The sequence below is a fragment of the Symsagittifera roscoffensis genome, chromosome 7, assembly GCF_963678635.1.
Source record: "Symsagittifera roscoffensis chromosome 7, txSymRosc1.1, whole genome shotgun sequence".
Lineage (NCBI taxonomy): Eukaryota > Metazoa > Xenacoelomorpha > Acoela > Convolutidae > Symsagittifera > Symsagittifera roscoffensis.
The window spans coordinates 43,302,908-43,322,073 of record NC_087068.1 but is presented as its reverse complement, the minus strand read 5'-3'; the positions used below and the strand labels follow the sequence as shown (position 1 = coordinate 43,322,073).

At 33.4% G+C, this 19,166-nt stretch overlaps 1 protein-coding gene across 3 annotated transcripts in view; it reads left to right on the top strand.

Annotated features, from left to right (window-relative positions):
• The window catches only part of LOC134851006 (uncharacterized), a 100,185-nt gene extending 81,384 nt beyond the window's left edge, over window positions 1-18,801 (top strand). For 2 of the 3 annotated variants that reach the window (XM_063866881.1, XM_063866879.1), the window contains 3 exons: window positions 16,837-16,984; window positions 17,493-17,510; window positions 17,671-18,801. In XM_063866881.1, the coding sequence (XP_063722951.1) occupies window positions 16,837-16,984; window positions 17,493-17,510; window positions 17,671-18,156 (652 nt within the window). In that variant the 3' untranslated portion in view covers window positions 18,157-18,801. The remainder of the gene's footprint in view (window positions 1-16,836; window positions 16,985-17,492; window positions 17,511-17,670) is intronic. The other variant, XM_063866880.1, reaches the window with a different exon arrangement.
• Window positions 18,802-19,166: the final 365 nt, after the last annotated feature.

The following is a 19,166-nucleotide window of genomic DNA, read 5'->3' as shown; positions in this document are numbered from 1 at the left end:
TACGAGCGTGTATTTTTGCTACTTGAAATGTTGTACATGTATCTTCGGGGAACCAAACAATTGTTGCTTGTGTTCTCGTTGTAGGGTCGCAATAACCTTGATCATTTTTACAAGGTAATCGGATTCCTTGATAGATCATTGTATTATCTGATAAATCTCGTGTTAGTTGTATTTTTTCGAGTTGTATTTTCCAATCGAAAAACATTATTTCTTGGTATCCTTTATTTTTTGTGTCTGCTTTGCAGTTTGATGGGTCATTTATACCAATGTGTGGTATCCAATGTTTATCGTGTAGGTCATAGGTTAATCGTCCGTGTGCGCCGTTATACGGGTATTTTTCGTCTAGTTTTATATGTCCTTGGTGTCTTTCAAGTTGTGATTGATGTACAGAGTCTGAAAAAACTTGAAAATTAACTAATTTTCTTTGGGAGTTTTTATTTTGTGTGATGTTTAGTCTTAGTAATTCATTTTTACAATCGTCGGGATTGAGATGTAAAAGACGTTCTATATTACTTTGATAGAATGATTCATGGTCAAGTCGGTTTTTGTTTCCATTCGAGACTTGTGAACAATGTACTTTCTTTTCGGAAAATGTTGCTGTGAATTTATAACCTGTAACTGTTGTTGCTCGGGCTTTTGAATAGAGTGTTGCTATTACATCTGTGGTTTCTATAGCTTGTGGTTCTGTTTCACATTGTGATACTTGATTTATTGCATATTTATGTAGTGTTTTTTGTTCATTTTCTTCACAATCGTAATGTGTTACTAGTAAATCTTGTGGTCCTGTACGAGGAGAAGGGTTTATGTTTTGATTTGAGATTACTAGAAAAGGGAGTTGGAGAAAAATTAATAATTTTAGAATATACATGTGTATGATAATCCTGAGTATGGATTATAAAATGTAATGTAGCCAATTGTGTTTTTGGTATATCTGTCGTATTTGTATATTACTTCAGTAGTTATAAACGGTGGTGGTAGTGATTGAGCTGTTATGTTAGGTGGATTTAATGGGTAGGGATGTTGGGTAATATTATTTAACTTAACTGTGATTTCAAACTTTAATTGTAAACTGTTTTGTTGGAGTATTTGAATATTGTGATCACGGATATCGTTGTGAATATCTTGGCGATATTGTAATCTATTAAGTGCCCAGTTATGAAGGCGGTTACTTTCTTGATGTTGTCCAAATAGTGGTGGAGGTGCTGTGAATGTATTCCAATCTAGTCTTAAAGGAATATTTATTGATGATTGTTCTCGATATCTGGCGTCGAGATTATTTGGAAAGTTTAAGTTAAAGGGTGGTGGTGAAAACTGGCTTATTGATGGTGTTGATGGTAGTGATAATGTTTCTGGTAGTGATGAGGATGTTGTTGTATCCGTAGAAATATCTATGGGGTCATTGACTAAATTTGGTTCACCTTGTGTAAATGAATGTGTAGTCCAATATGGTAGTCGCGATGCCTGGTTTGGGGGGTTAAAGGGATTTTCACGTATTTGCTCAGATGTTGGTGTTGAACCTAAGTAATCTGATGGTAGGCTTGAGGTGCTACGTTGTGAAAGAAGCGTAGGGGTTTCTGGTAATATACCAATGGGGTTTTCTGGAGTGTTTTGTGATGGGGATTGAGGTATATCAAAATGAACTCGGGGAGTTTGAAAATTTCTGTTTCGTCGAGGATGTATAATTTGTCTATTTATTTCGACTGTATTTTGGTTTTGACTAGAATTTCTTATTCTACTTAGTTCTTGTGGTAGTGTTGGGTATAGGTTATATGTTGGTTCGCTTAAAGGTGCTTGTCGTTGAACTGGTTCTAGTGGTTCTGATAAACGAGTATGTCGTTCTTCAAAAGTGTATGGATTGTCTTGAAAAGAAATTCGTGTAGACGTTTGAGGATTTTGAGTAGTTGAAGGTGGTGTTTGGTTATCTTGGGATGATGTCGGTGAAGACTGATTCTGTGACTGTTGGGTAGCAATTTTTGATGGTTTTTTGAATTATTACTTTAGTGAGAAATTTTGTGTTTATTATAATATTCTTCCAAAAAAAGAATTAGAAGGACTGTTGCTAGGGCAAATGTGAGGATTGCTTTCTTTATACATTTACAGATGGTCAAAATGAGGAATGAAAAAAATGTTATGAAAATTACAAACAATAAAAAAATATCGGTTCTACTGAAAATTGTTCGTATCATTTAGACAAGTTGTTAAAATCGTACCTGTGGATATATTCAAGGGTTTTGGAAAGTTGGAGGAATAGTTCGAGAATAGTGTAGAAAATTAAAAAAATGTTACAAAAAATGATTAGGATTATTAGAAAAGATTCAAGTATATCAAAAAGAAATATTATAAAGGCTTCAAGTATTGAAAAAAAATGTTTAAAATTTATAAGTATTTGAGCAACTGTTTGAGAGAAGAGCATTTAAGAAATGATCTCTTGGTCGAATATTTTTTGCTGTTTGAGGCGATTTTCTAGTGTGGTCGAATTATTTATTAGTTTTTTGACAAGTGGGTTGAGTTTTGTAAAAAATTGTTGGGGGCAATTTTCATGGTGACTGGGAGGTCGTCTTTTTCTTTATTTTTGTTTGTCAAATGATCCGGGGTATGGTGAGATTTTTATACTTTAGGCTAATTAAAATCTTCATTTTGTTACTTTAGGCTAAGTTATCAAATTTGTTTTGGGGGTATTCGTGGTCTGAGTTGGGGAAATATTGTTGATCTTTGGGTTATTAGAGAAGGGAGGGGTACGGTATTATGGTGATATTTATTTTAGTTGTCAAGTTGGAGTGATTTGCTTATTTTTGACCTGGAGGTTGTAAAGTTATAGTTAGAGATGTGCCTGGAGTTCTAGATTATTCGTCTAATTGATCTTAGTTTGAGTTAGAGAAAGTGGCGGATTGGATGAATCCTATTGGTCTATTTTGAACTAGGATTATTGCGTACTTGTGAGCATGTTATTTTGAAAAATTGAAATGAAAAATGTTACGGAGGTTTCAAGATTGTGAAGTATGAAATCTTAAAATTACTTTTTAAATTCTACTTTCTTTAATATTTTAGATTGGGGGATGAACATTTTGTAGTTTTTACGTGGTTGATTTCGGAGTCTTGTTGTTTTTCTATGTTCAGATTTGTCTATTTCTTCTTGGGGTATTATTTGTTCTGTCATTTTTCTATTTTTTCTTTGTTTTGGAGATTCTTTATGGTTTTGTGTATTGTTTTTGGTGGCGGTTGGTTTTGTGTTTTGATTTTCGGTGGGGTTATCATTTTGTTCTGTGTTTTTCAGATGTGGTTCATTTTGAATGATTTTTAATCCTGTGAAAGAATATAATTGAGTTAATTCGCGGAGTGCGTATTCTTTTGGGTAATAAGGTAATAGGTTGTTTCGATGTTGAACGATTTCTTTTGTGTTTGAGTCGGTAATTTTATATGTGACATCAGTGGGTTTTGCAATTATTTGGTATGGTCCTTTTCGAAGGGGTTGTAATTTTTTAGAAATTCCTTTTTGAGTATTAAAATTAGGTATTAAAACAAATGTTCCAATTTTTAAATCGGAGGCTGGTGTAAAACGTGAATTGATTTGTTCATTGATGTTTTGTCTTTGTAATAACTTTTTTGTTATTTTTTGATAAATTTCATTGTGTTTTTTATCTCTATTTAGAATCCATTCGGTGTGTGTACCGGAGGCTAGTTTAAGAATTTGTGGGTGATGAAAATGATCTTCATCGTGTGTATGTAAAGGTAGGTTATAACAAATTGAGTCTTTATTTGGTTGACAATAACCTTGTGCGTTTTTATGAGAATTTGCTGTAAACATTATTGGTTTGCGTGGCTTTTGGTTAAAAACCATTTCGTATGGTGACATTCCTAAAGTTGTCGTTATTTGTGAATTATATGCTAAGGGAAATAATTTTACATCTGCTGACCATTCGGTATATTTTGTATCATTTCCGTTGATGATACATCTAAGATATTCTTGTAATGAACGGTTCATACCTTCGACTAAGCCGTTTGTCCAAGGTGCATGAGATGTACGTGGTTTGTGTTTAATGTTATATAAATGACATAGTGTGATAATTTCATTATTTATGAATTCTGTACCGTTGTCTGTAACTAAAATTTCTGGTAGTCCGAATTTTGCTATCCAGTGTTCATAGAGTGTTGTGTAAGCGTAATAAGCGTTACAATGTGGTACTGGGTTAAGTGCTACATAATGTGTAAATGCGTCAACAATTACCATAATGTAGGAGTTTCCTTCTGATGAGGGTGAAATTGGTCCCTTAGTATCAAATGAGATACGATGGTTAAAGTACAAACTTTGTCCTTTAAAATCTTGTTTTTGTGCTATTTGTTTTTGATTTGGGTAAGGTTTATTTAGTTGACATACTATACAATCATTGCATAGTACTTTTATCCAAATTGGTGCATTTGGGAAGTAAAAATTTTGTATAAAATTTGAATATGTTTTTTCTGATCCAGAGTGTCCTTTAATATTTTGTGTATGTGAAATATTAAAAGCTATAAGAATCATACTTATAGGGAGACATGGAACTGTAGATTCATTCAGGTTATACTCTAAAAGGTCTGTATTTTCGTTAATTGTTGTGTTGTTAAATTTGCGAAAGTATCGGAGGAGTGTTTTGTTTCCTAGAATGGTTGAATCTGCTTTGATAGGTTTAGTTTTATATTTGTGCCATGATTTCAGTTGTCGAATTACTGGGTCAAGGTTTTGATATTGTTTCAGTGTTGAAATTGCAATTGTTTCTGTTGGGGGGAGAAAAATGTTTTCGATTTCTAATTTAGATAAGGGTATTGTGTCAAGTGGGTCGTGAAGGTCAAAAACTTGATTTATTGTGTATTTTGAATCATTTGTTTGTGGTCCTGATAAATTTATTTTATCAGTTAAATCTTCTTTTTCAATTAGTGGAAAATGGTCTTTTTTAGGCGGGTGTTGTTTTGTTCGTTTTTGTTGGGTGTTATTTTTTATCCATTGAGAATATGGGATTGGTTTGAAAGTTGATGTTCCAAGTAAATCAACTTCATAATGATTATTTTGACAATCTAAATAAAGTGGGAAATGTTGTAAACTATTTATTTGTGATTGTTCAATATCAGTTTTTACTGCATATTTGCATTCCAATCGGGGTGATGTTTCGTTTTCTGCAAGGTAGAATTTTATGTTTTTTGGGTATTTCAACTGTTGTTTTTCGTGTAAGTAATTCAGGTGGTGTATTTCGACTTAAGGTGTCTGGTAATGCAAGATTTTTTCCTGCAGTCCAAACTATATGTAAGTTTGGAAATTTCATTAGAATTAGTTGAAATCTATAAACTCGGTGGTTTGGGTTAGATTTTTGTGTAAAGAGAAAGATGATTGGTTTATGGTCTGTGAATAGAACTGTTGGATGTTTTGATCCAAGTGTCAGAAATTCATATTCTGTCAGTGTATATATTATGGCTGTACATTCTCGCATTAGAGTTGAGAGTCGTAGCTCTGCTTGAGTGAATAATCGAGAATTTGCTGATATGAGGTTCATTTTATTTGTACCATTATGTGATTGTAATAGTGCTGCACGGATGCCAAAGTTCGAAGCATCGCACATTGCATAAAATGGTTGATTTGAATCTGGAATTGTGTTTGAAATTTGTTCAGTTAAAAGTTTCTTTATTTCTTCAAATCGTGTTTGATGTTCTGTGTTCCATTCAAAATTATTTTGTTGTCTAAGGATGTTATAAAATGGTCGTAGATATAATTGCATTTTATAAACATATTTACTTAAAAAGTTTAACATTCCAAGAAATTCTTGGATTTTCTTTTTATTTGTTGGTGGTTGAAGTTTTTGAATAGCGTCAATGCGTGATTTCAATGGAGTGATTGTTTTTCTTTCTATATTATGTCCTAAGAATTTAACTCTTGTCAAAAAGAAGTGTGATTTATCGGGGGCGGCCTTCAGATTTTCGTTCTGAAGTATTTGGTGATATTTTTCTAAAACATTGAACATCTCGTCTTTTGTTTGTGATTGCATAAAAACATCGTCTAAATAGGTGATTGCGTTTTTCTTGAGTATTAGTGGTCTAAAAATTTTGCTCATAAAAGCTGAAAATGCTGCTGGTCCTATGGATATTCCATAGAATAAGCGGTTGAATTCATATTGTTGGTTTCCTATAACAATATGTGTTAAACGTCGTGATTGTTCATCTAGTGGCATTTGATTGTATGCACTATTCATATCGGCGGTTGTAATGTATTTGCCGTTTATTTTTGTTAAAATAACTTGTATTGGTTCAATGGGCCAATTACATTTTGATTCATCTATGAGTGAATTGAGGTATCTAGCGTCGAGAACGATTTTTAATGATTCTCCTTTAGCTAGAATGATAACAGGGTTGATGAATGTGTTGCCTTTTGGTTGTTCTTCTTTGTTTACTGGTGATATAATGTTGTATTGTTCTAAAATATCGAGTAATCTGTTCACTTTATCATGTAAGTGAATTGGTACTTTACTTGCTCTCTGTTTTTTGAAAACTGCGTCTGGTTTTAACGGGAGATGTAGTGATGAACTGATTTTGCCAACATCGAATTTTGATGTTGCATAGACTGATGAATATTTAATTAGCTGTTTGGCTAATTTTTCGAATTCGTCTTGTGTTATTTGTGAATGTTGGAAATTAAACATTGTTAAAAATTTCTGTTGGTCCTCTGTGTAGTTACTTATGTTGAATGTAGGTTTGAAATATGGAGTTTTTGTGAAATAATCCGTATTTCTGTTTTCGTTACTTATTATATTATTTATAGATAATTCTTCATTAAGAATTGTAGATTGGCAAATATCTAGTAATTGGAGTATATTATTTACGCGATAGGCTTTTTCGTGTATTGGTGATATTGTAGCGTTGGTTTCGCAGTATCCTAAAAGTCCTAAAGGTAATGTTACTTGGTAAGGTGTGTTGTTATAGACATGTAAAGAAATGATATCGGAATTCGAATTTTTCAAATATTTTATGGATGAGATTGTGATTTTGAAAAATTTATGAATAGGTTTGAATTCAAATTCTGACATATAAAATTTTTGTTTGTTTTGTTCTTTATCATATTGGTGAACTTGTTTGATTGAAAAATTATAGATATTTCCTGATAGTGGTTTTAGGTGTTTTCTTTGTTTGTTAAATATCGGGTAGAATTTTGAAAAGAATGGTGGTTGTTTATTTAATCTTTGAAAAAATGTTAAGGATGTTTCTTTTGTTTTTGTATATTTATCTTTGATTAATATTTTACTATGTAGTATGTTAATTGTTGGTATATACTTCGAAATAAATGGTATTCCAATGATATTATATTTAATGTCAGTGATATGGAATATTTGTTTAAATGGCTTATTTAAAATTTTGCTTTGTTCCATTGTTCTGGTGGGGAGGAGAAATAATTGGATTTTTCCGTAGTTTATCAATGTTGATCCTTGTGCTGTTGCTAACTTATTGGAGGTTTCAAGAGGTATTAACTTTGGGTGTAAAGTTTTTATTTCATTCCATGTGGGGATGTTTATTATGTTTGATTCTGCTCCTGAATCAATTAAAAAATCTATTTCAAGGTCTGGTGGTTGAAATTCTTTATTTCTTGGGCTTTCTAAGAGAAATGGTATTGTCCAAATTTTTTCTTTGGGTTGTTCTTTTTGTATATTTTGATAAATGTGGTTTGTATTCAAGCATTTTGTTTTGGTATTTTTATTGGTTTGATCTGTAGTGTTAATCTCGTTTGTTTCTTGCGTCGTTGGTGTGGAATTTATGGGTGTAGTGTAATAATTTTGAAGAAATTCTGATTGATTTTCATATATGTGTGATGAAAAGGGTTGTTCATATATGACAGATTCATAGTCATTTTCGACTTTTATCATATTGATAGAAAGAGTGTTTTCAGTATCACTTTCTGAATCTGATGATGTACAGTTTATTTGATTGAGTTGTAACGTTTCAGTTACTGTGTCATCAATACCTGGAGGGTCTGATGTTGTTTCTGGATTAGATTGTACTTGATTGATTTGTCTTTGATGTTTAGGTGTACTACTTCTGTGGCGATTATTAGAATTATTATAGTTATTATTATTCCGGTGTGGTGATTGGGAATAATTTCTATAACGATTATTATAACTTGGGTGTCGATTTTGTGAATTATTTCGCGATCTGTTTTGGTAATTATTGTTTGGTCTGTTATAGTTCGATCTATTATATGAGTTATTCCTTGATCGATTGTTCGGGTAATTCTGGTTTCGGTTGTTTGAATAACTTCTATTTCGATTATAGGAGTAGTTTCTATTCCTATTGTATGATGAATTTCGTGATTGGTTGTTTGGATAGTAGTTATTTCTTGATTGGGAATTAGATCTAGAAACAAATCGTTGTGTGTTTGAATTTGATCTGGAGTAGTTATTTCGACTATTTGGTCTATTGTAGTGATTTTGTGATGAATTATACGTGTTTCTTCGTTCTGGTGATCTTCCTCTATAACTTGAGTTATATGGTGATTGATTTCTTGTATAATTTGTATTGTTCGGGAGTGGTTTTCCTGAACTGTTGTTGCTGTGGACTGTTTTGTTCGGTAGATTTTGATCTTTTTTCATGTATTGATAGAATGATTTATTTGGTTCTTTATATTTTTGAGGTTTATTTTGATTATCTTGCTGTTTTTGTCTACATTCGGAAATACTATGTCCGTATCGTCGGCAATAATTACACCATTTTTTGAAAGATGGTTTGCCTTTAAAGTTTGGGTTCTTTTCGTAGATATTGAGTATTTCAGTGATTTTTTCAACGAGGTCTGTCTCTGATTCCTGTATATTATTAATATTAGTGGGAGTCGTTTCAATTCTGTTAACGTATTGTAATTTCAGATTTTCCGTTTCTTCTAGTTTCATCGTGATTTCTGCTTGTTCTAATTTGTCTACTAGTTTTCGAAAATCTAAATCGGGTTCTCGAATTGAAGAAGGATGTGATGCTCTCTTTTTTATTGCTATTTTCCTTAATTGTGGTGTTAAGGTCATCATTAAGATTTCTGTCATCTTTGTGTTTTTATAGTCATGTGTATTTAATGAATATGCTTTTCGAACTAGTGTTTCGATTCGTACTGCTATTTGCTTGATGGTTTCGTTTGGTAATCTGCGAATTTCATTACATAAAACTCTTTGTTGTTGTTTGTTTCTTTCGGAGTCAAACATTTTTGAAAATTCTTGTGTAAATCTTTTCCAGTTTGATTTTATTTCTAGAGGTAGTACTGAAAACCATTTTTGGGCTGCGCCATCTAAGGTTGTTTGTATTAACGCTGTGCGTCGATGTATCCAATTTTGATGTAGTGGCGTATTTATTGGTTCAGGTCCAATATTTAAAATCAGGTTTGCTGTTACTGCATTTAAATAATCTTCTACAGAATATTCAGGGTCTGTTCCTGTGAAAACCATTAAAGGTTTGTTTGATGTTATTGATGATCCACCCATAAGGTATGGATTCATTGTCATTTGTAATGATTCTGCTGCATTTGGCATTTGAGAAAAATTTGAAAGTTGGTTTCTTGTTATCTCATGTTGTTGGAGATAATATGGGAGTGGTATTTCATTTTGCATTTGTGATGGTTGATACGAGTGTGCAGTCATTGGATTTTGTTGTTGAATTGGTTGAAAAGATTGTGTATTAATTGGATTTTGTTGTTGAATTGGTTGTTGATTTTGTGCATCTATTGGTTGTGGAGAAAAATTTCTATGATTTGTACGTGTTCTCTGTATTCCTTGTCTACGATATTCTTGAGTATTTTGTGCAAATATATCTGGTTGTAAGAAATCATCATCTGAGGATAAATAATCCATTTGATAAGATGTCTGTTTTTTATTTTTATTTTGTTGAAAAAATGGGTAATTTTCACTGTGATCCCGTGGAGGATTTGTTTGGAAATTTGTTGAATTAGGTTGGGCCATTGGGTTATCCCAATTTCGAGATCTTGTATATTGGTTAAAATTTCTTTGTGGTTGATTATATGTTTTTGATGGATGTGTATAATTATAATTATGGTCTGCAAAGTTGTTTCTAGTGAATGTTTTGCGTGTTTTTGGTGGTATTGTCATGGGTCTGTATGTTTGGTAATCCATATGTGAATATTTAGGGGCAACCGAAGGTTTAACGGTTGATTGTAAGGTTACCTGTGTTTGTGAAGGATTTGTATTTCTTGGTGTTGTTAAATTTGGGCGTATTGGTGAAATACTTTGTTGTGTAGTTGTTGTGTGTACAATTTCTTCATTTATGAAGTGTGATGGTGTCTGGATATCTTGTTGAGTAAGATTCCTAGTTCCATTGAGGTTTTCATTGTGTATAACTGTAGAGTTTAAACTATTATTTTGTGTATCGGGTAAAAATGTATTATAGTTTAATGGTGTTGCATCAATTGTTAATGGTATTACTCTTACATAATCTCTTATGTAAGATATTGTACCTATTGCTTGACTTGAGATTGATTGTGGAAAGCTTATAAATGCGGGATGAGACCATTCGGGGTCCCAAACATAATCTGATTGTTCTGTGATAGCGGTATCATCGTTCGAATTTTGGGGTCTAAAATTTTTTCTTGCTTGTGCAATTAAATCAATATTGTGTGTGAAATAATCTATTATGAACCATGCCAAAATTTTTTGTAGATCGTGTTTTGTATGTTGTGAAACGTCGTCTTTCGTGAAATTTTCTTTAATGATGTTTAAATAACTAGAGAGTAGTGTGATTTCATGTCGTACTCTTAAATGTTTAGATGTTTCTGTCGGTGAGACATTTGTTATTGGGATTTCGTTTTCTAATATCGAAATATAACTATATATTATTGCGAAAACTTCATTGGTGAATATGGAGTTTGCTCTTTGTGAGTTATGGTATTGGATGCTTTTTATATATTCTGAAAAAACTTTTGAAAATTCTAAATCAAGATCGTCTGTTTGAATTGTATATTTTCTATTATTATGGTTTGGTGAGGTGAATTCTATGGAGTAGATTCCATACTGTTGTGTTATGTTGCATATATCTTTTAGATAGTGATCTATGATTTGTCTTTTGATTTTTACATCGGGGAACTCTGTTTTACATGGACTGATTCCGGGTTCAAATAAATTTACGAGTAAATTTTGACAAAATATGTGTTGTCCTCTATCAGTATCTGCGTCTACTATAAAAGGAAAGATTTCATCATCATCTGGAGTTTCTTCACCTGGGGTGTGCGTTGAACTCATTTTTTCGTTCGATTACTGTTAATATGTAATTATTAATGTGTCGAATTGGTTGATTCCAATTGTATAAATGTACTGGTTTGTGTTTGTACTGCTTTTTTATTCTTCTTTTTCCTCTTTGTGATGAATTTGAAGTTGTTTCTGAGTCAGAGAAATATAATTGATCGTGAATTGGGCAATTTTTATCTATTGATTCTTTTAGTTTGTAAAGTTCGTCTAAACTGTTGGTCTCTGATTCTGAAAATGCGTTTCGATTTTTTGAAAATCTTTTTCGTGTTATTTGTCTTTGTTTCGTTATTATTTTTCTTTTTAGTGTTTGTCGTTTTGTTCGAATGTATCCAACTGTTTGTGTATGAGGTGTGATTACAAGGTCGTATTTTTTGTTATCTATTTCACAATTGTGTAAAACGATTGTTTGTTTATTTCCTAGGTTTTTAAATGACATAAGGTTTAGAATGACGGATGCAAAGGGTTGTTAAATGATTTCTATTTTCCTAAACTGTTAGTTCTTACGATTTTTTGGTTAGCTTAACCTGGGTCTGTTTGTTCAGGGTTGGAGAGAAAAGTATATCGATTCCGAAGAATGATTTTTTACTTTCTCGTGGCTAGTATAAGTTAAGGTGTTAACTTACTTAATCTTACTTAGGGGTAGTGATTGTGTTCAAGGGTTGGAGAATAGTAAATCGATCCACAAGGTTCAGGTATAATTAGAACGCGAGTAGTTCGTTAGATACTATTTTAAACTTACTAAGTCTAAGATTTATCCTGGGTCTGGTAAGAGGGGGGGTCAAGTGAAGGATGAATAACCGAAGTTCTTCACTGTTTATCCTAATTTGAATGATTAGTTTTGTTTAAAAATTTCTATTAGTCTTAGGTCTTTAGAAAGGGTTGGGTAGTGAATCGACGTTTGAGGTCGTTAGACACTAATTAAGTGGGTGGGGGAGAACAAAGTTGTTCTGTTTGATCCAAGGATAAGCCTTGATGATCAAATTTGAAATTTAATTAAGTAGAAAATGATTTAAGATCCAAGGATAAGCCTTGATGATCTGGTTTTAAAATTAAGTGAATTTAAGTTTTAATAAAATTTTAAATGTGTGTAAAGGAAAGATTTAGTGTTTTGATGATATTAGTGGGTTTATGATTGCTGTTATGTTTTAGATGATGAAGCTGGAACAACAGGATGATTTATGATTACTAACCATTTATTGTCATGCTACTAATTTTTATTTTTATTTTCCAATAAATATTTTTCAAACATTTTTTGTATAATACTGCAGAGTTTTAGGAAAACGATCTTAGATCTTTTTATCAATCGTTATTGTATATTAATAAATTTGTTTAGCGCCTGAAATGATTTTGAAGAGTAACTTCAAGGTTTTATGTTTGCAAATGGAAATCTAAATTCATTGCAAGTAGTATTCGAAATATAAAAGTTTGTTCTGGCTTTTGCCGAACTATCATATAACTATACGGCAAGTTTCTACTTTGTCGTATGTCGTCTTTGGTTCGAGGTCTTCTTCCAATTCCGGGTAGTTCTGTTATGGTTCGGAATATTGGCTCTGATCTATTGAGTCGTAGAGACATTTCGATTAAATTATTGTCGTATAACATTTTTGTAAATGTTTTTGTCTAATTTCTAATCTATTTTGGTTAATTCTAATCTATTAAGGTCTTGTTCGAGACTTATGGTCGCACCAGATGAGTTAGGACCGAAGTGTAACTCATAGAGTAATTTCGGATAGGGTACACCGTCTGCTCGTCACGCTATCTTATTTTCGGCCGGATAGATTCGTGCAACTTCTTAGTCTAATACCGATCCTAATCTTACTCTTATACTATCTAGTCTCAGGTTGTTTAACTAGTCTCTGCTAGGCTCAATAGATCTAGGGTATACTGGTTTATTGCGGCTGCTGAAGTGCTCGGGAGAGTCCAACTAATTTCTAAGTTAAATTCAAATCTCTCTGGTGCTGAAATTACAAGTAACTTCAGCACTTACAAATAAGTGGGTTGTTAGTTAGATGGATCATGATTGGTTAATATTAAATACTTTACATTGGTAAAACATTTAATTTATCCAATCATAAAATGTAGTTTAGATCAGGTTCCACATTTTTTAAATCAACTTTTGAAGTTTTTGTACGTTTTTTGTTGTTCTTACCATTCATTGACATGTCTCCAACTGTCTGCGTCTGTTTAAGAGTAATGAACGTAGTGAGTACTCTTATATAGGTCTTGCTGATTTTTCGTTTTTTTTTTTCATGAAAAAGGCTTGAAGTTTGTTCGTGCTGTTTTGATTTTTCGCGGTTGGACTTGTGATTTCTTTTTAAGTTCAGTGCATTTTGTTAAAGGGAAAGCAAACTCTACTGTCGATCAGCAAAATTGTAAAGGTCACGAAAAACGTGATCGACTTCTTATTTCGAAAATGGAAATTATCAGATTTCCCAGCGAAATAAAAGTTTTACTTATTTATCCAGTTTTCTCAAATTGGGTTCATTTTTTACAAAAAATGGTGTCCACCATAAATTATTCTACAAATTCAAAGAGCTTTAAGGCCGTCTACTTCTTTCTTCGAAATGGAAAAGTTGAACTTTTTGAAAAAACAAGTTTTTTTTCAGTTTCCTTGCGTTCATTACTCTTTTCCAACTGTCAGTTGTCTATGTTTTAAACCTGTCGATTTTTAAGGCTAATATCTGTTTTTTTTAAAGTTTTGTTGAGCAGTTTTCAAAAGCTATGTTTTGCTTGTGTCTGTGAAGTACAGCTGTGCCTCTGTGTTACGTTCATACCGTCATTTTTTTTAAAATGTTTTCTTGTTTTTTTCATTTCTCAAGTTTTATGGAAAACTGGGAACTTGCAATTATAGCCCATTCACATTGCATCTACTAGTACCTTCCAGATTAAATATTTGCTTCTACTTTGCGAGTTTTTAGAATCGATGAACCTAGTTTAGATTCTTATATAGGTCGCGATGCCTTGTTTCAGGAAAAGTCTTAGTTTATTTATGCTCAAATTTACTTTTTCGCGGTTTGACCTTTGATTGCCTTAAGAGATCAATTCTCTTCGTTTGTTGAAAGGAAGGCAAGCTCCACTATTGAATAGCAAAAGTTAAAAGGTCGCAAAAAACGCGATCGACTTCTGTTTTCGAAGGTGGAATTTATTTTTTAGATTTCCCAGCGAAATGAAAAATGTCAATTATAATTTGTTTTAGAAAGTCAAAGAGCCTTGAGGCCATCTTTTGTATTTCCGAAATTGGAAAGTTGGTATTTTTTTTGGAAAAATCGAGTCAGTGTTCTTTCTGCTTATTTGCGTTCATTGACTTTCTTCTAATTTTTTGTAGGTTATGTTCTGAATTTTCTGCGGAATAAAAGAAATGAGAATTGATCCAATTTTTAGTCAAATCTAAAGTAAACCAGGACTAATTAATTGTGCCAGATCATGAGTCTTTGATTGGGAACTGGTTTCTTCCCTGTAAACGTAGGAGTGAACGTAGTGAAGACTCTTATATAGGTCTTGCCGATTTTTTTTTCAGGAAAAAGTCTCAAAATATTGATGCACTTAGGTGTAATGCACTTTTTGAGTTCAATTGAAATTCATCTGCTGAAATTAACGTGAATAGCACTATCTAAATACGAACGTGGAAATGAAATGGCGCGAAAAATATAAACGATTTCTAGTTTCGAAAAAGGAATTTATTCTTAAGATTTCCCAGCGGAATAAAAACTTTACCCATTGATCCAGTTTTCTCAAGTTGAATTCATGTTATCAATAAAGCGCCAATCATAAATTGTTCTAGAATTTTGAACAGCTTAAAGTGCATCTTTTTTTTGAAGTTCGAAAGTTGAGATTTTTCAAGAAAGTCTGTGTTTTTTAAATGTTTACTTGCGTTCATTACTCTTTTCCACTCTTCGATTGCTATGTTAAATCTATTAGAATTTGAACTTTCTTTAGTATTGAACCGTAATAACTTCCATGCTCCTTCCCACTTGATCAAGAGGTAAAGCGCTTGACTTTGCACCCTAAGTCCGAGTTTCGATTCCTGGCCGTTCCTTTTTTCATTATGTATGAAGTCGGAAAAAAATTCTCGCAAAAAATTGAATTGTCTGACTTTTGTGTGTCTGCTTATTTTTTCTCCACTTAGTTGCCACATACGGATTTTTCTTGTGCTGCTATCCTTTTCCTTGTAGTTGCAAAGGGGTTGTTGATTTATTAGTTGCATGAGTTGTTCATTTGTAAGTTTACTAGTCCTCACTTAGTATTTATTAGTGCTTTTGATCACTTTAAAACGTTATTCGGTGTAAAAAGTTTCGGCTAATGTTTTATCGGCATAGCCAACTTAGTGCTTTTCTGTGTAAAGTTTTGTGTAAAATGTTTTGTTTTAAATTTTTAAAGCTGAATCAGCGAAAACTACATGTCTCGTAATAGAAAGAAACGTTGAGTCTTTGGATGGCATAGGTGAGTGAACAAAGCGGCAGGAAGATGAATTGTTTTGTAATCTTTTGCATTAAAACCGATTATCGCTCTTTAGCGATACCTAGCAATTTTTACTTTGTTTGACATCAATTAGTTACTTTGGAAGGTAAGCTATGTTCGCCTAAGGAAGGTGAGATTAATCTGACTTCTGATCCGACAACAGAATGTGAGAAGGCATTTCGTATTTGGGTGCTTTTTTCCACGCAAAAGCAAGTACAAGCAAACGTTACAAACAGTTAATTTATTTATCAAATTAAAGCCGTACATATGATAACTGAACAGATGAAAAGCAGCCAAAGCTAAGATACTTGAAATTTTTAAGAGTAATGAACGTAGTGACAATTTTTTCTGGAAAGAATAAAATCTTTTGCGTGGAAAGAAAAAACCCGAGTATTCTGCGGTCAGATCAAAAAGCCAGATTAAGCGCACCTTTCTTTGGCGAAGATAGTGAATCCTCCAAATTAACTAGTTAATATGAAACGCAATTATAATTGTTATTTATCGCTTGAGAGCGGCTATAGGTTTCAAGAATGAAGATAACTTAACCGTTCATTTGATTGTCTTTTCTTGTGTCGTGTCAAAGAGATCACATTTGATGTTCATCTCAAATGGAAGTTGGCTATGAGCCTAATTGTTATCTGAGCTGAGATGTGCTATTCTGGAATGTCTAGTTTGTGATCTAATTTGTCAGCCGATACATTGGCCCTCCCTTAGTCCTATTTGCCTAGCAAAGTGTTCCCTCGTATAGTGGTCTATAAACTTGTTTCAAATAGAAAGAGAAGCGAGATGTTTCACTTTCAAATCAGTTGTTCAAAATCATGCTCTGTTATACACAAAGAACTAATTGTTCCACTGCACTATGCGTTAGAAAAGCAACTTTTGAGCTGGTTTTGAAATTAACAGAATATTGACGCTTAGTCTTATTTTTTTTTCAGTGGTTTGGAATTTCAGTGGGGAGATAGCGATACTTAAATCGTACTAACGACCTTCAACTAATTCAAAGACGAAAAAAGGTTCAAATTTAGGGTGAACAAATATCGATAAGAACAGTCATTGAAATATTATATCAATGAAAAGGGTGCGAATTAATTAAACTTGAGTGTAGTAAGGTGGTTGATGTGTGGTGTGTGTTTAGGACTGGTGGTTTGAGAAGTGCTCTTTTTTGTGCAATATGGATGCTGGCGCAGGACTTGGAGCAGACAAGGAGCTGCAACGTGCCCTTCCTCATCCACCGACTCCTCGAGCAGCGCTGCACCATCTTCCCCTGCCGATCTTCTGACATCGTTAGTTGACTTGATTGCGTTTTTGTCGGCCGAGCTAATCGACCTGCATCACTTGTTGGCAGTGACGTGCACAGAAGTTTTTCTGGGGGGGGGGGGGGGGTGCGGTTTTTCGACTCTCCGAAAGTACTATAAGGTCCCTGTTTTGTCAAGAAATTTTCTGCGCCGCAGGCTAATTTTTCAAAAAAAAACAGGCAAAAAAAAGAGACATCGATTTTAGATTTTGTTTAGAAAGTCTAAACTGTTATATTTGGTTGTTTTGCAACAATTTATTCTTGTTCTTCGTTGTCACTACAACGATTATTCGCTACGTGGTATAATTTTTGTAGCTGATTATACGTTTGATCCTGTTTGTCATTATTAAGCATCGTCTGTTTCTGCCTTTAGATATAAAGAGAAAATATAAATTAGCAAAGTTGCCCTAAATGTTACTTTAATGACTGAATTTGAAGCGTTTTTGGGGTCAATGAACTTGCATCTTGTGTCAGAGTGTTTTTATGAATGTTTTCAGGCCTTAGTCTACGGAAATGTAAGCCTGAGGATTAATTGATTCTGGAGTGAATTCTGATTTGCTGTACTACTAAGTTGATTGTTCTTTTCATAGTTTGAGCCAAAAACAGTTAACTTTTTCTGGCAATAGTGACGTAAAAACCTGGTCATCGATCTGCTATACATTTTGGACATTTCAGGACTGCTTCAAATTTGTGTACGACTGTCTGCGTGCTATCGCAAGTGGCTCTCTTGACAACTACTCCATTATTTCACCCTCAGACTCCAGTGGGATATTCAGCTCACCACTTTCAAATAACCCAAGTCTGCCGAGAACAAAAAAGCAGCAGGTATCCCCTTTGAATAACGGAAGTGGGCAGTCTTCAAGTCCGTTTGAGGGTAGCAGAGGCTCAACGCGGAGAGACAGCGGGCAATTTTCGAATGTCAATGGAGGCGATTCGGATCGAGGCCAAGGCTCATTGCGGCCTCACCACCCGAGTTCACCACGAGCACAACAGGACGCCATCTCATTCACGAAGAATCTGGAGTCCCCCCTGCAGGAAAAACCAGGCCCAGATTCGTCCTCATCAAATGATGCTCAGATGGCCTTTTCGACGTTCAAGCGGAACAAGATGAGCTCGGATTACGCAAATGTAGACTCACAGTTAGAATCATCAATAGTCTGACGACTGAATAGAAATTATTACATAAACTTTATGTAACATTAGAATGCTTAGCTTGACTTTCAGCATTTGGGATAAATATCGGGACATTTTATACGTTCTTTTGTTTTGCTGGATTATTATGTTGTTAACTTCAGGCCTTTCAGTTGAGTTCGGAGCACGTCTAGAAAGGCGTTCTAAATTCCATTCTAGAGCAGGAGAAATGATTGTTTGAATTGCACATTTTGATAAATTTTGTCGCTCTGTCTCCCAGCATTGCGCTTATTTTTTCATTTTTTACATCAAAGTTTATAATTTATCTTTATGATTGCTAGCTATATTATTTGAAATGAATTAAATTTGACCTCGAGAGCTAAGCAAGTTGAGTATGATTTTATATTGTCGAAAATGATATCGTGTTTGTAAATTATTGCTAGATGCTTTTAAATCTGAATATTTATCTCGCATGTTTAGCATCACTCGCTAAATTAGGTCTGCGCAACTTATAGATCAAAACAGATTTGCTACCTTTTCTGATTTTCAGTCAAAATTAGCTGCGAGGCCTTTTCTATCGAACACTTCTAGCGGTCAGTCAGATTAGATTCGAATATGGATATTTCGTTGCACAAATTTGCAATTCTTTAACGTTAATAAATGATTTTATGTCCAGCTTTTAGCCGACCAGGTTGCCGAATTTTTTGTACATTGTTCAACCAACTTTTATGTCTCCTTATTTTTTGTCATTGAACGAAGTAAAGACACTGGTTTATGTCGTGTGCTTTTTTCCAGGAAAAAGTGACTTTCGTTATATATTTTTTTGCCGTAATCAAATTATTTTTTTCTATGTATTTTTTCGTCCAGTCAGTTTTTCTACAGCTTGAAATGAAACACCACCGTGACTGAATCTGATTGCATAATAGAACCTGATGAAAATCAAGCAACATGGTCAGACATTTCAATTAATATTTCAGGCTGAGAAAAATATTGACAGTTTTGGTCAAAGTTGTGCGTTTCGAAAATGTCAATATGTACAG